The sequence below is a fragment of the Aricia agestis genome, chromosome Z, assembly GCF_905147365.1.
Source record: "Aricia agestis chromosome Z, ilAriAges1.1, whole genome shotgun sequence".
Taxonomy (NCBI): domain Eukaryota; kingdom Metazoa; phylum Arthropoda; class Insecta; order Lepidoptera; family Lycaenidae; genus Aricia; species Aricia agestis.
The window spans coordinates 23659389-23676336 of NC_056428.1; the positions used below are offsets into that span (position 1 = coordinate 23659389).

General features: G+C 38.4%; 1 protein-coding gene across 3 annotated transcripts; it reads right to left on the reverse strand.

Moving 5' to 3' along the window:
- Positions 1-1962: 1962 nt before the first annotated feature.
- LOC121739316 lies at positions 1963-9598 on the reverse strand. Of its 3 annotated transcripts, none has more exons than XM_042131703.1 (9): positions 9468-9598; positions 8668-8718; positions 8191-8322; positions 6939-6971; positions 5670-5801; positions 5058-5090; positions 3757-3888; positions 3388-3412; positions 1963-2092 (listed from the first exon to the last, which is right to left on the reverse strand). In XM_042131703.1, exons 1-9 carry the CDS (start codon positions 9533-9535, stop codon positions 2033-2035), a joined length of 666 nt encoding a protein of 221 aa, XP_041987637.1. In that variant the 5' UTR covers positions 9536-9598; the 3' UTR covers positions 1963-2032. The 3 variants fall into 3 exon arrangements, with proteins under 3 accessions (XP_041987637.1, XP_041987640.1, XP_041987639.1); XM_042131705.1 differs by having other exon boundaries at positions 2002-2066; XM_042131706.1 differs by lacking the exons at positions 3757-3888; positions 5058-5090.
- Positions 9599-16948: the final 7350 nt, after the last annotated feature.

Consider the following 16948-nt stretch of genomic DNA (forward strand, 5'->3'; position numbering starts at 1 on the left):
TACATAAAGTACAAATATATTCTGAATCGAGGTCGGAACATTTTGGGTAAAGGTCAATCTATATTGCGACGTTGCAAATTGCGATGCGTTTTTCACAGGTAGCGTAATACCGCTAGCCGAAAGCGTATCTTGTAGTAAACAAACCATAATATTGTTACTAGTTGTTTGACCGAGCTTTAAGATAACATTTTAAACTTTCGCGTTGCATTATAATTAAACTTTTTAATCGGGACTTAACGCGACTTATTTAAGTAAGGGTATAAGGTGTCGAGGGGATTGAGAAGACAGAAGGAGAAAACGAGGTATCCAGAGGTGAACCGTCAAGCAGCATTTTTACCATACATCAAAGGCGTAACGGACAAAATTGGAACAGAGCTGAGGAAATACTCCATTAAGACTGTGTATACTCCGTTACGTAAAATATCACAAGTACTTCGGTCACCAAAGGATTCCTTACCTTTCCAAACTCCTGGGGTTTATAAAATAGATTGTAGCTGTGGTAGTTCGTACATTGGCCAAACGAAACGGACTATTGGCGAAAGAGTGAAAGAGCACATAGCCGCAGTGAAAAATCGCCAGACAAATAAATCCGCGGTAGCAGAACATCTGCTTGATATGGGGACTAATCACTGGATGGAGCTACACGACCCTAAAATCCTCTCTACGGATCGTCATTACCACACGAGAGTAATACGTGAAGCAATTGAAATTAAAAAGTACAAAAATTTCAATCGTGAGGACGGATTTAAATTGTCGCCCGCCTGGAATCCAGTGATCAATAAGTGCAAACCGCGTGTGTCACCTCTGTCTATAAGTGTAAACCCGGATACAGTTAGTGTTGTGTGTCGCAGTGAACCTACTGACTTTCAGTGTATTGGAACACAAATATTGGACAATTCGAGGGTAGTCGTAGAACCGACCGCCCGGTGCAAACGAAGACGTCGCGCTCCTGCAGTCCCCTCGTGACCACGGCCGTTGCAACACGGCCGAAACGTCGAGAAAAAGTATGTACTCGTAGTAGCATTACTACTTAAATAAGTCGCGTTAAGTCCCGATTAAAAAGTTTAATGACCGAGCTTTGCTCGGTTTTCGATAAAACACGAATTAAATGACATTTTCTATAAATGATTCCTAGCTAGATCGATTTATCGCCCCCGAAACCCCCTATCATCATAATATTAATACGCGAACGAAAAACTTTGTAACCCTTTTTATGAAACGTAGGTGCATGAAATTTTGCACAGTTATAGTTTATATGGTGAAGGACTGCATCGAACTAATATTATTTTGAAATTATGCTTTTATCATACATTTTTTTAACAAATAAAACATTACACACACTACAACACACACACATGAGAAATGACAGATTTTTGAGTGACAAGCAAGCCTATACATACGAATTATACTCTTTTTATTTATGGTTGAAGTCTGTTGACAACAAGTTGACAAATTGAAAATGGATTATAGTTTTTATTTATTGAATCTTAGATCCTATTAGACAATGCTTACGCGGCCAGTCTGAGTTCAGGTAAGTCCCAGAGACAAGAGTTGAAAAAAAAATTATAAAGTCAATGTTTTTTACAAAATATAGGCAAGTAGTAGTCCTAATATGTCGTTGAAATTAAGGTCGAATTTCGACCATTGGGCGATCTCTAGTATACTAAATTTCATGAAAATCGTTGGAGCCGATTCCGAGATTCCAATTATACAAGAATTGCTCGTTTAAAGATAACTAACTGATAACTGTGCAAAATTTAAATCACCTACGTTTCCGCATTTTCGTCGAAAGGGACCCAAAGTTTTTCGTCGCGTATATTATGAATCGTATGAATCAATAATATAATTACAATATTGATATTATATTTTATAGAAACTATGTAATATTAGGTTTTATTGTGTATGTCAATGCCGTGTCATGTCAACACCACAACAACTTGTTAAATGAAACAAAAGTTTTTATAATACTGCAGTATAATTTATAATTTCAAATGTCATTTTATCCTTATTAGACCATTCTTGCGTCAAGTATTTACGTCGAGAATCCAAACGATGTAGGCTCAGTCCTGCAGTTCAAAATACAAAGTGTTTCATTAATCAGGGTTAAAAAAATATGACATACTATACAGCAGGGGTCACCAATTAGTTTCGCTGTAATTCATTTTCAGAAATTAAATTACCTTCACGGTCCGCACATTTTGTAAAAATTAATAAACAAAGGTACCTAATTACGGGAATTACAAAGGTATTTATTTACTTATCAATGAGAAAAGTGACAATTTTTGTTGCTTGTTTGGAGTGAAATTGGTGCAAATTGAAGATGGAGATGTTCATCGGTATCGTCGAGACCGAAATTTATTTCTAACGAAGTTCATCTTCGAACATGCTTGGTCGAACATGGTGGCTTGAAACACACAATGGGTCGGCGGTCCGGATGCGGACCGCGGTCCGCCATTTGGTGACCCCTGCTATGGAGTATAGATTATAGAATAAGACGCCCACAACTCTGTTGCTCCAAAATTCGTTTATCGTGCGAGAACCGTACATTTATCCGGAATAAAAAGTATCCAGAACGGCAACGGAATCAAGAAATTCCATACAACAATCGTCATCATCATCAGTACGGCGTTGCAAGACTTCGGCACGGTGTTTGTGTGCGTGCGCCTTGACGTGCGAATTATAATTGCATAACTTGATAAAAATGCTATGCGATAGCTTTACCGCGGCAGCCCCCGAGTATCACACGTATTTTTTTTTATTTGGATATAATTAAGTTTATAATTTTGGGAATAAGGTCATAAACTAAAGACTTTGTAGCTTAGGCTTTGGCCTATAGTTGGCCATCGGTTGATTCTATTGAACCACATTCAGCGAAATATCCTCTAAATTCTGAACGAATGAGGATTTTATGGCGCTAAGACCTATGTAGCATTCGGGTCTATCGTGTCAATTGTCGTGTCAAAAAGCTGTCATACTGTCCCTCTGGTGACAAATTAAAATATATTCGAAAATTCGAAAACTCATTGGTACAAGAGTCAAGACGTATTATAACACGCACAAGTTATCGAGGTCGTTTGTTTAACAAAACTCTATAGAAGCAGCTGCCAAACAAAGCATAATATTATAATATATGAAAATATTATATTTAGTTGTTAATCCATATTCATACTAATATTATAAATGCGAAAGTGTGTCTATCTGTCTGTTACCTCTTTACGCCCGAACCGCTGAACCGATTTTGCTGTTGGCATGGAGGTATTTTTAATCCGGGAAAGGACATAGGATAATTTTTAATCCGGGAAAATGTACGGTTCCCGCGCGATAAACGAATTTTGGTGCAACGAAGTTGCGGGCGTCATCTAGTAGATACTATAATAATATACTTACAGATTCTCTTCTCATTCTGCTTTGCCTGAAAGTTCAATAAACATAATATTGCAATAATGGTAAATGTTATGTTATATTATAATTGTTTAATTATTATAAACAAATGTTTTATACATTCATTCAGGATGTACCCGTAATGGAAAACACCTAGTTGATTGTTCTCTGTTACAATAGGTGCTTCATAGAATTTGTGATAGAAGATTGTGAAAGTGTGTCTGTCTGTTACCTCTTCACGCTCAAACCGCTGAAACGATTTTACTGAAATTTCGTATGGAGAAACTTCGAATCCCGGAAAATGATAGAGGATACTTATTATCCCGAAAAGATGTACGATTCCCGCGCGATAAACTAGTTACATATAAACATCACCCTTCGTCAGCGGCTGCCATCGGTGCTGTGACTGCCCTTCCTCGCTTCCTCCATATATCCCTGCACACGCCATTTACCAGTCTTTGGCCGTCGGGGCAGTTTTCGGGCACCGTAAAAACATTTAAAGAATCCCTGAAATGTATGGGAGTTCGTCAGAATTTAGATAATACTTGTTGGCCAACTTTTAAAATATTAAGGGCCTGTTTCACCACTTTCTGATAAAGTGCCTAATAGGCTATTCACAACTTTTTTGACAGATTCTCCATACTTGATCTGTCAAGTTAATTGGTGGATAGCCTTATTAGGAAGAGGTGAAACAGTAAGAAATTCCGTAACGAAAAAACCTCACCCCCATTCAGTTATCAGTGTGGCGTTGCCAGACTCGGTTTTTGTATACGTGCGACTAGATGTATGCGAATTATAATTTCATAAGTTGAAATGCTATGCAAGTTTTACTGCTGCAGTCCCCGAGTGCCACTTATTTCTTTATTTGGATAGACTAAGCTTATAAACTGAATACTTTGTAGCCTTAGACTTTGGTCTATAATAATTGGCCATCGGTTGATTCTATATCGGTTTCTATGGTATCTGAATGAAGTAGAGTTTTATGGCGCTATGTAGCCATAATTATAGGGTCTATATTGTCAATTGTCGTATCAAACAGCTGTCATAACTCATCTAGCTGTCATATTATGTCTGTCTGACACGACATTTGACACGAAAGACCCTACCGTCCCTCTGGTGGCAAATGATAATATATCAAAAACCCTCATTGTAAGGGTTAATTCAGACCGCTAGGCGACGCGTACCGTACATGCATTTTTTAATTTGTATGGATTTCACAGATTTCAATTACATGACACGTCGTGCAAATCTGTCAAAAACATACATATTTAGAAATGCATCTTCGCGTCGCATTGCGGTCTGAATTGACCCTTAAATCTAGTATAACACGCATAATTCAACGAAGTTGTTTGTCTTCAAAACTCTACAGAAGCAGAAGTCGAGTGAATTTCTGCGTATTTTAAGTAATACATAGCGTCCTTTAAGTTCTAACATTTTAGGAGAGAGAAACCAATTGCATAATTTTGTATAGATACCATACTAAAATGTGTTTACTATTTAATTATTTTAGAAGTTTTTGTTAAGTTGTACGTTTTGGCTGATAGGATGCGTCTTCAGATTCTCTAGCGAATGACATCAAAATTTTAAAATAGCCAAAAAGTGACTTACGTGGTGTTAGAACTTAAATGACGATAGAATATTTTTTATATGAAGTTGTTAATAGACACTATAATTACATTGGATCAGCGTCCCTTCTCATTCTGCTTTGCCTGAAAGTTCAATAAACATAATATTAAAATAATGTTGAATGTTATGTTATAATTATTGTTTAATTAATAAAAACAAATTATTGTTTATCCAATCATCAATTATCCATAATGTAAAACACCTATAGAGTATAGTTCGGTTAGTGAGGCCCTCTCACTCACCGAGCGAAGCATAGAAGCGATAAAGCTATTATTCAAACAGAAATAGAAAGGCATATTTAAAAGTTATCATTTTTTTAATTTTCACTTTTCCTGATCCTGTAGTGCGAAAACGGATGAGAATTTGGAAAAACTGTGTAGAATTTTAATTATAGACAGCTTTAGTTTCATCATAGAATATTTTTTGCTACAACGCAACGTTTTTTAGTTATTGGCGATAAAACAAAAATTGAGACCTTTTGTCGCCCCCCCTCCCTCCAGCTCACTGCCTAGACGTCAGGACTTTTAGTATTTTTGTCCCTAACCACCCTGAATAAGTTTCGTATGGAGAAACTTCGAATCCCGGGAAATGACATAGGATACTTTTTATCCCGAAAACATGTACGATTCCCGCGCGATAAACTAGTTACATATAAACATCACCCTTCGTCAGCGGCTGCCATCGGTGCTGTGACTGCTCTTCCTCGCTTCCTCCATATATCCCTGCACACGCCATTCACCAGTCTTTGGCCGTCGGGGCAGTTTTCGGGCACCGTAAAAACATTTAAAGAATCCCTGAAATGTATGGGAGTTCGTCAGAATTTAGATAATACTTGTTGGCCAACTTTTAAGATATTAAGGGCCTGTTTCACCACTTTCTGATAAAGTGCCTAATAGGCTATTCACAACTTTTTTGACAGATTCTCCATACTTGATCTGTCAAATTAATTGGTGGATAGGCTTATCAGGAAGTGGTGAAACAGGCCCTGAGAATTAATAAATTGCGTAACTAAAAAACCTCACCCCCCCAAATATTCAGTTATCATAGTGGCGTTGCCAGACTCGGTTTTTGTGTGCGTGCGACTAGACGTATGCGAATTATAATTTCATAAGTTGAAATGCTATGCAAGTTTTACTGCTGCAGTCCCCGAGTGCCACTTATTTCTTTATTTGGATAAACTAAGGTTATAAACTGAATACATTGTAGCCTTAGGCTTTGGTCTATAATAAATTGGCCATCGGTTGATTCTATATCGGTTTCTATTGTATCTGAATGAAGTAGAGTTTTATGGCGCTATGTAGCCATAATTATAGGGTCTATCTTGTCAATTGTCGTATCAAACAGCTGTCATAACTCATCTAGCTGTCATATGTCTGTCTGACACGACATTTAACTCGAAAGACCCTACCGTCCCTTTGGCGGCAAATGATAATATATCAAAAACCCTCATTGTGAGGGTTAATTCAGACCGCTAGGCGACGCGTACCGTACATGCACTTTTTAATTTGTACGGATTTGACAGATTTCAATTACGTGACACGTCGTGCAAATCTGTCAAATCCATACAAATTTAGAAATGCATCTTCACGTCGCATTGCGGTCTGAATTGACCCTTAAAACTAGTTTAACACGCATAATTCAACGAAGTCGTTTGTTTAATAAAACTCTACAGAAGCTGTAGTCGAGTGAATTTCTGCGTATTTTAAGTAGGTAATACTTAGCGTCCTTTAAGTTCTTAAATGTGTTTACTATTTAATTATTTTAGAAGTTTTTGTTAAGCTGTACGTGTTGGCTGATAGGATGCGTCTTCAGATTCTCTAGCGAATGACATCAAAATTTCGAAATAGCCAAAAAGTGACTTACGTGGTGTTAGAACTTAAATGACGATAGAATATTTTTTATACGAAGTTGTTAATAGACACTATAATTACATTGGATCAGCGTCCCTTCTCATTCTGCTTTGCCTGAAAGTTCAATAAACATAATATTAAAATAATGTTGAATGTTATGTTATAATTATTGTTTAATTATTATAAACAAATTATTGTTTATCCAATCATCAATCATCCATAATGTAAAACACCCATAGTCCGGTTAAGGAATGTCACAAAGGAGGGTACCGTATATAGTGCGTGAGCGGGACCTAAGCGATTTCTGCAGGTACTTATTCAGGATGGTTAGGGACAAAACATACTAAAAGTCCTGACGTCTAGGCGGTGAGCCGGAGGGAGGGGAGGGAAAGTTCTCAATTTTTGTTTTTTCGCCAATAACTAAAAAGCAATGCGTTGTAGCAAAAAATATTGTATGAAAATTCTATACAGTTTTTCCAAATTCTCATCCGTTTTCGAACTACAGGCTCAGGAATAGTGAAAATTAAAAAAAATCTTTATTTTAAAATGTACCTTTCTATTTCTGTTTGAATAATAGCTTTGTCGCTTCTATGCTTCGTTCAGTGAGTGAGAGGGCCTCACTAACCGAACCCGCATCCCCTCATCTCCTCATCCCCCCACACATCCCATCATTACACCCCTTAAAGCGGAAACACACCTGTAGCACCCTTGGTGTTGCGGACGTCGCATACGTATTATGGTAACCATTTTACATGAGACGTCGCATAGGCATATGGTTACCAGTTAGTGAGATAGACCATACACTTGTTTGAGCTTAGTTATATGTATAAAAAACATCATGAATTATCGGGAATGAGCTTCAAGAGTGAGAGTGGAAAAATGAAGGTAATATCTTGGACGCCAAGAACAACAGACGACTTACCAGCGCCTGAGGCTTAACTGAAAACAATATTTTGTGGGTGCTAACAGAATTAGAAAGGAATACCTACGTACTTAAAGAAGAAATCGCTTAGGTTCCCGCTCACACGTTCTATATTATAGAACGTGTGAGCGGGAACAGTCAGTCAACAATGTAGTTATAGAATCTATAACTACATTGTTGACTGAACTACTAGTTGATTGTTCTCTGTTACAAAAGGTGCTTCAAAGAATTTGTGTTAGAAGAATGCGAAAGTGTGTCTGTCTGTTACCTCTTCACGCTCAAACCGCTGAAACGATTTTGCTGAAATTTCGTATGGAGAAACTTCGAATCCCGGGAAATGACATAGGATACTTTTTATCCCGAAAAGATGTACGATTCCCGCGCGATAAACTAGTTACATATAAACATCACCCTTCGTCAGCGGCTGCCATCGGTGCTGTGACTGCTCTTCCTCGCTTCCTCCATATATCCCTGCACACGCCATTCACCAGTCTTTGGCCGTCGGGGCAGTTTTCGGGCACCGTAAAAACATTTAAAGAATCCCTGAAATGTATGGGAGTTCATCAAAATTAAGGTTTTTTTTTAATTTTGATAAAATCACACTTCCTTTAGGCCTTAACTAATATTATAAAATATGTGAAAGCGTGGATGTTTGTTACGCTTTCACGCAAAAACTACTTGACGAAACATTATGAAACTTTGTAAACATACTCTTGGAGGTATCAGAAGTAACATAATATTATGTTTGTATGTTTGTCACTTCTTCACGTCTAAACGGCTGGAGCGATTTTAATAAAATTTGGTATGGACTATGGAAAATATCACAATTTATTTTCCCTAATATACCGCTGGTAACACCGCAGGGCACAGCTAGTGTATAATAATTACATTGGATCAGCGCGTCTTCTCATTCGCAACGCGGCTGCGTGGATCCCTGACCTGAAAGTAAAAAAAAAAATACCTAACTGTATCTAACCAAGAGAGTATGTCAGGAGTCAGGATGTGGCTTACTACACGGGTTACGCAGATTATTATCATTTTATAGCACTATAATTATTTATCATTGTAAGAAGTTAATCAGTAAGTTATGACGCAAGGGAACTTTATAATATATGACGATCACGCATTTGAAAGCGTTCTGCGTTCGCATTCGACGTTCGAGCGGTCAGTCACACAGCAGCAATTCTGACGCGGTCAGAACGCCCCCTGTGTGAGTATCTTTATGTAACGTAATACAACACAAATAACGCAAAACTGACCGTTTGAACGCTTGACCACGTGACCGTTCTCTGATAGGTCCTTAAAAGGCCATGACTAGCAAAATTTCAACATGCTCTTTTTGATGAACGGATACTAAGGTTCACTTGGCATAACTTGGCGGTAGCGGTCATTGACTCCTTGTCAAAAACTTGTCTTTTTCTATACAAAGTCGCGATTGACAACATTTGACACCTTAATGTCAATCGCGGTTTATATAAAAAATGACAAGTTTTTGACAGGGAGTCAATGACCGCTACCGCCCAGTTACGCCGAGTGAACCTTAGTTAAACCTTGAGATTGGTTGGATCGATTTGGCTACTAATTATGTTCTTAGAAATAAACGTAAGTAATTTTGGAATTGTCCCCGTGCAGAAAATAAATTTGTGGTATTATGAATATTCCATTATGATAAGTATTTTTGTACTTACTCACTATCCCCATGGTCAATACCGTACGATACGGATAATCCCAAAAGCAGCACCAGAATTATTGACATTTTGTTGAGAGGAGGTTTAGAACACTTATTGGTATCACTTGAAAAAGCGTTGATATTTATACGTTTTTGCTAGCATACAATATTTATTGTTGCAAATAATAATATCATGTAATCTTTTATCGTAAATAAATTGAATTTAGACAGAAATTGTAGATAAGTAGTTGGGTGAGAAATTTATACTCACATTTAAAGTAAATAAAATTGTCGTTTCGTCGGATTGCCGGTTTTATAGTATTCTTAACAGTATAGGGTACCGAATGTTGCCTGAGTCCTGACACACATGAAGTAATAGTGTTAAATTAAGAAGTTAACTGTTGCTAAGGAGTAAGGACACTCGAGATCATATTGTTAGCTTAAACAAAGAAACATAGATCAAAATCGGTCCACCAGTTTGGATGCTGCGATCTCTCGCGGGGCCGGTTTTAGCACTATCAGCGCCCTGTGCGATATTTCTTCGGCGCCAGGGTTCAGCGGGGCTAAAATGGTCACATAGCAATTCCTCTCAATCAATTCAGCAAATGAATTGTCAAAACTGTCAAACTGACAAATGTCAAATTAGTACGTATTAATGAATTGCAACTTGCAAGCAGACTTGCATTTTGCGATTTAAAAAAAGTAAATCATATTATGATATGATTCTACTAAGCGACCATTTTAACCCAGCTGGTAGTTCTCAAAATTGGGGAGCCTGCGGCGCCCCTATTTATCCGGCGCCCTGGGCGGTTGCCTAGCGACGCCCTCCCTAACGCCGCTACTGCTGCCACGGGCAGACCGATACGTCAAACTTATAACACACCTCTTTTTTGATGGGGGTAAAAACCTATTTTATCGTGAAAATGTGCAACTATGTGCACCATTCGCCTTGCGCTAAAGAAGTTGCGGGCAACAACTAACATACTTACTAATATTAATATTATTTTATGTAGCGTGACCAAATTCTATTAGACCCTAATAATAACACTATATGAAATACATTCAAATCAAATTAAAGTTCGCTACGGTTCGAATGCCCGAATAAGGAGAATAAACATAATATTTCGCTGGTTGCTTCATAGGGTTCCGTACCCAAATGGTAAAAACGAGACACTATTACTGAGATTTCAATGTAATATGTCTGCCTGTCTCCAGACTGTATCTCAAGAACCACCATAGCTAGACTTTTGAAAATTTTACAGTTAGTGTTGTATTATTGTTTGTTGCTCCCATACAAAAAAAAACACATTTTTTTCTCTATAACGGTACGAAACAATTACCAGATTCGCGCAATCTGGTTCGCACTTAGCTGATCTTTTTATGTCACTGAATGAGGTTATAAATAGTTGTCATGTGATCTATAATAATGTTCGTCTACTCTTTATTGAGTGGAAGTAAATTAACCACGAATGCCATATTTTGCACGGACTCGTAAAACACCAAACAACTGCAATAAACATTGAATCCATCTCGAAAATCATTGCCAAACTTTAGAAACTGAAACTTTTTCATCACCTTAAAATTTTATTACTATTTCATGATAAGGTCCACAAATTACGCGATTTAGGCCAATTAAAAAAAAAGTTTCTCGCAATTGTTTATCAACCTTTTTAGGGTTCTGTAGCTAAATGTCAAAAAACGGAACCCTTATAGATTCGTCATGTCTGTCTGTCTGTCTGTCTGTCTGTCTGTCTGTCTGTCTGTCTGTCTGTCTGTCTGTCTGTCTGTCTGTCTGTCTGTCTGTCTGTCTGTCTGTCTGTCTGTCTGTCTGTCTGTCTGTCTGTCTGTCTGTCTGTCTGTCTGTCTGTCTGTCTGTCTGTCTGTCTGTCTGTCTGTCTGTCTGTCTGTCTGTCTGTCTGTCTGTCTGTCTGTCTGTCTGTCTGTCTGTCTGTCTGTCTGTCTGTCTGTCTGTCTGTCTGTCTGTCTGTCTGTCTGTCTGTCTGTCTGTCTGTCTGTCTGTCTGTCTGTCTGTCTGTCTGTCTGTCTGTCTGTCTGTCTGTCTGTCTGTCTGTCTGACTGTCTGTCTGTCTGTCTGTCTGTCTGTCTGTCTGTCTGTCTGTCTGTCTGTCTGTCTGTCTGTCTGTCTGTCTGTCTGTCTGTCTGTCTGTCTGTCTGTCTGTCTGTCTGTCTGTCTGTCTGTCTGTCTGTCTGTCTGTCTGTCTGTCTGTCTGTCTGTCTGTCTGTCTGTCTGTCTGTCTGTCTGTCTGTCTGTCTGTCTGTCTGTCTGTCTGTCTGTCTGTCTGTCTGTCTGTCTGTCTGTCTGTCTGTCTGTCTGTCTGTCTGTCTGTCTGTCTGTCTGTCTGTCTGTCTGTCTGTCTGTCTGTCTGTCTGTCTGTCTGTCTGTCTGTCTGTCTGTCTGTCTGTCTGTCTGTCTGTCTGTCTGTCTGTCTGTCTGTCTGTCTGTCTGTCTGTCTGTCTGTCTGTCTGTCTGTCTGTCTGTCTGTCTGTCTGTCTGTCTGTCTGTCTGTCTGTCTGTCTGTCTGTCTGTCTGTCTGTCTGTCTGTCTGTCTGTCTGTCTGTCTGTCTGTCTGTCTGTCTGTCTGTCTGTCTGTCTGTCTGTCTGTCTGTCTGTCTGTCTGTCTGTCTGTCTGTCTGTCTGTCTGTCTGTCTGTCTGTCTGTCTGTCTGTCTGTCTGTCTGTCTGTCTGTCTGTCTGTCTGTGTATTGTCTGATAATTCTAAAAAAAAATGATGTACATTACTATTAAAACTACCAACGAAAATTGGTTTGAACGAGATCTAGTGTTTTTTATACGTCATAAATAGTAAACCTTAATTTAACTTTCATTAAATCAACTGAAATATAAAAATAAATCGAAAACCTTTTAATTTCATACAAATAAACCTTATGTCTGCTGCGGAACCCTTCATGGGTAAGTTTATACGGGCAAATGGCCCAGCGGCCAGCACGCATTCCTACCACTGCAACTCCTGTGTCGCCAGGATCAATAGTGGTAACCAACCACGAAAATTCTTTGATACGATCTCTGGTAGCCCGAGGGACAAGCCATATCTGTCTTGGGACCCGTAAAGAAATGAAAAGCTATGGTACGGGCAAGCGCCCAAGCGTCACGACTCACGAGAGGCCCCATACAAAACTGAAAAAAAAGGTCTTTCAGCGCTGCTAATTTCACAGTAACTATGGTACACACCCTAAAGTATTATCACTTAGTTTTGTTACACCTTGTATAGTTTGAAATATAAATAACGTAAGTACTATAACGCAGTTGGTCTAGTAGTCAGTCCGGGTTTAAGGTTTTTTGACAACAGTTTAGATGGATATATAGATAAAACACATTATTGCTCACAAATGGGTACTATAAATAGTTCGACTAACTTAATAATATTAGTGGGCAAAGGCGGCTGTATCGCTATAAGCGATCATTTCCCCGGGCTAACACGGCCACCAGTAGAAATGCGAAAGTATGGACAAGCTGTGGACATAATTTGTGTTGTGTGACTTAAGGTCCGTTCCGATCTTTACCGCGGCTAATCGTGAAAGTCATGAATTCGTGATCCGTCGGCTGCGTTTAACATAATTAAGTCGACCAAACTACGTAGGCCCGCCATCTGTAAATCAACTTCTCTGATAGTACATAATTAAGTGGTTAGCTTTTCTATGACTACCGTCAAAATGTAAACCAATCAAAAACGTTGTTAAACACTACTATTATCAACATAATTATTATCATTTTAGCACAATTGTTTTCATTATACATCATTATTCATTACAATATTATGTCGCTGAGTTTCATGCAGCATAATTTTCATTATTTTTATAGTAGAATTTATCATATTATAGCACCAACACTACTCAACCGCACCTGTTTTGTCATCCTCAATTATTGTTCCAAAATAATCTATAGCGGTTTCAAAATTTCAAACATTCATAATATACAGGTTGTAGGCTGCTGCTTTCACAGTGAACTTTTTAAATGGGACATACACAATACACATCCTAAAGTATTATTACTAAACTAGCTGTGCCCCGCGGTGTTACCCGCGGTTTAAGTGATATAATATATCACTTCTTTTATGATATTATCATAAAAGACTATGAAAAGTACCAATAATAGGGTCAAAACGGGATGAAACATGGTTCTATAACGGTTTATGGTAGTGATGATGATTAAGATCAAGGTAATTTGCATGGTAGCATATGCTTACCGCTCTTAAACCAACGTCGAAACTCGCAAACTTGTATCTATAAAGAATCAGGAGTTCTCTCAGCACCTTCCGAACCATGGTATACCTTGGTGCAAAATCGTACTTGTTGGTAGCATATGCTTAGAGTACTGCTCACGAAACCGAAGTCACCACATATTTCCATATAAATTTTGAGGAGTTCCCCCGATAACTTATGGATCTCTTCATCAGGTCACCACTTTTATGAATATGGTACCAAATTGGAATGATAACCTATACACCAAAAGAAAAATTAAAAAAATCAGTTCACAAACGGCGGAGTAATCGTTGAAGATAAAAAAACGAACATAACACCTCCTCCATTTCGAAAGTCGGCTAAAATTGTAGCCTATGTGCTATTCTGATGTATAAGCTATATTATTGTAAGGTTTCATTAAAATCCGTTCAGTAGTTTTTGCATGAAAGAGTAACAAATATCCATACATCCACACATCCATACATCCAAACAAACTTTCGCCTTTATAATATTAGTAGGAGTAGGATTTTGTTACACTCCGTATATAAGATACAGCAAGGGAACCATTAATTTTTGTGATAAAAATTACGGGTCTGTTTCCAAGACTGACTGACCACAAAACACCCAAATCATCATACAGCCACACAATCTGCAGTTCACGATGCAACGTAACGCAGCATTGTGATGCAGTTTTTTCATAAGCCATTGAATACTAAAGCTGCGCGTGCACTGAGCGTACGGAGCGTACGGATTTGTTGCTTTGTATTGATTTGTATGGTACTGCGTGCACTGGATCGGCATTTCTACGCCTGAGACCGGAATTTATGCCGATGACGTCATCCGCAGCCGCGTCTATGTGTCTATTTATATACATATTTAGAGCAGAGTCAAAGCGCATCGAAACAAAGTATCAAAACTGAACATAGCAAATCCAACTTTAACTCTAAAGCGTTAACGCACACATTTCATACATACATTAATAACTAAATTGCCGATGCGGAATCCGAATGCAGTGGACGCACCCCATCGGCATTTCGTAAATGACGACACTCCGTACGCTCCGTACGCTCCGATTCCGATGCAGTGGACGCGCAGCTTAAACATCATTTTCTTCTGTATAAAAATATACACATTGAAAGAAATGCTGCCCGTTGTCGGTCTGCCTGTTTCAATTTTGGAGCATATAAAGCGGAGTCCAGACGAGTGTAACGTGTAATGTAATTTACCGTGTAATGTAACACGAATCCTACGTGTGGACGGCATTACGAGCATTACATGTAACGCTCGGGGTTTATCCATCGGCTATCGGTTTTCGACTCGGCGAGCACAGGCTCGTTTGGACAATTCGCTTTGAGTTCGTGTGCCGTCCACACTGTTGACGCTAAATTATACGTAATCTTACATTACACGTTACACTCGTCTGAACCCGGCTTACAATGCATTGCCGTATAACTTTGCAATCCGAACTGACCCCTGCGTGAAGAAATAACAGACATAACTTAATATTATTAGTACGGATAAATCACAGGACACGAAGGCCGTTATATGGCGCTAGTGGTTGCTCTACGGGTTGCTATTAACATTCAAAGCGAGGAAGTGTCACTCAGTTGGCGTTGATAAATGACACACCGTTTTGGCAATTTTCCATTGTTATTACAAACGATGCGACTCAATTTTTTAACTTGAAAAAATAAGCCGCGATAAATGAAGAGGGATGCGCAGAAACGTTGGTCGAAACATTATATTGTTGAATAGAAAGCATACTTAGTACATTACGCACCTAGGACAGGAAAAAAATGTCTCAGATCACATGTTGGCCGAGAGTCGAGACGAACTGAGGTCTGAGGATTTATTTACTGCCCATGATGCGTACTACTTTCTCCTCGACAAAGGCGGAAAACGGCATCATCGGTAAGCGCAGCGGGACGAAAGATGATGTTTTCCGCCCGGAGGTGATAAAAATAAATATCCTAGATGATACGATGATGTGATAAATTATGAAACTCTCGTGTTACGGTGTTTGTTAAATGTTACCAAACTCATTCGTATCGGCTGGGCGGATTGTGTTGCTGTTATTAACTGTTCACTAAATTACAATAGGCTAATAAATTGGTAAAATACGTACTTTTTATCAATTGAAGTTTTCTCCCGGTTTTCATAGATTATTATTATCATGAATAAGTCTATAATAATACTAGCTTTTGCCCGCGCTTGGCCCGTGTTAATTAGAATATTATTATTTTTAGGTTCATCGTACTTGGCTCTTAATAAATATTTACCGATTAAAACAATTTTGTTGTTATTTGCTCACTTTTCAGATTTTATTTGAAAGTGTCTATTTTTTACTATTGGCAGGTTATGGTTGTTAGTTGTAGGGCATCGTTAATTCGACCCTTTTGTTACAATTATACATGTGCAACTTATTAATTAGTGTTTTGTATTATGTTTTAGATCATACAAAACACTAAAGAGAATCTGAACATAAATGCTTTCTAATTACCGTTACATAAAATATTACATTGTCCAATTACCGTACCCATAAAAACAGATCATAATATTATGCCAGAGCATAATATTATAATGATCTGGCGCCTGTATTATAAAACAATTACATAACGGCTAATCACGTCATTCATTCGTTCAATCGTGACTCGGTCACGGGTCGTTTTCATCAATTCGCCCATCATCGTTTCGCTCGACTAAATCTAATTTGCGGCTTCTATTTGCCGCGACATTGTTGTTTAAGAGCTGGTACACATTGGGCGTTTTGAAGCGCGCGCTTTGCTAACGCGCGTTTTGAGAACCCCGGATTCTATTGAAGCATATACATGCAAGTACGCCAGTAACGCGCGCTTGCATGTGTACTAGCTCTAACCCTTAATTAGTCAAAGTGAAGCCATTTTGAAAATAATTTATTTTTCAAATAATGCACTTGCGACTAGTTGATGCCTCCGTTGCGCAGAATTTAGTAGGTAACCTGGCTATATCGTTTGCATAGCCCATAGATTACTATCCCGGAAAAATGTATAACTTTGACAAATGCTTAGTCTAAGTATAGTCTAAGTGTTTAATTTATTTTTTTAATTATAATTATATTGTAATGGCGCTTACTGAAAACCAGCGTTGCGAACTGCGTTCGCAACAGATGCTGAGTAGGTGCCAATTCGGTAAGAACTAAGACTTATCTTAAAATGTTCTTGATAATTTTAGTGTTCATCTACTGTTTTACCAAATAAATATTATTTTCTTTTTTTCTTCTTTCTTTCGATATAGTCCGTGC

What these genes read in the sequence shown, in the direction of transcription:
- LOC121739316 (XM_042131703.1), bottom strand. Translation starts at nt 9,535, where the DNA reads ATGTCAATAATTCTGGTGCTGCTTTTGGGATTATCCGTATCGTACGGT. An exon ending in AGAAGACGCGCTGATCCAAT is followed by an intron (nt 8,323 to 8,667) that starts GTAATTATTATA and finishes CATACATTTCAG; the next exon opens with GGATTCTTTAAATGTTTTTA. An exon ending in ATGGCAGCCGCTGACGAAGG is followed by an intron (nt 6,972 to 8,190) that starts GTGATGTTTATA and finishes TTGAACTTTCAG; the next exon opens with GCAAAGCAGAATGAGAAGGG.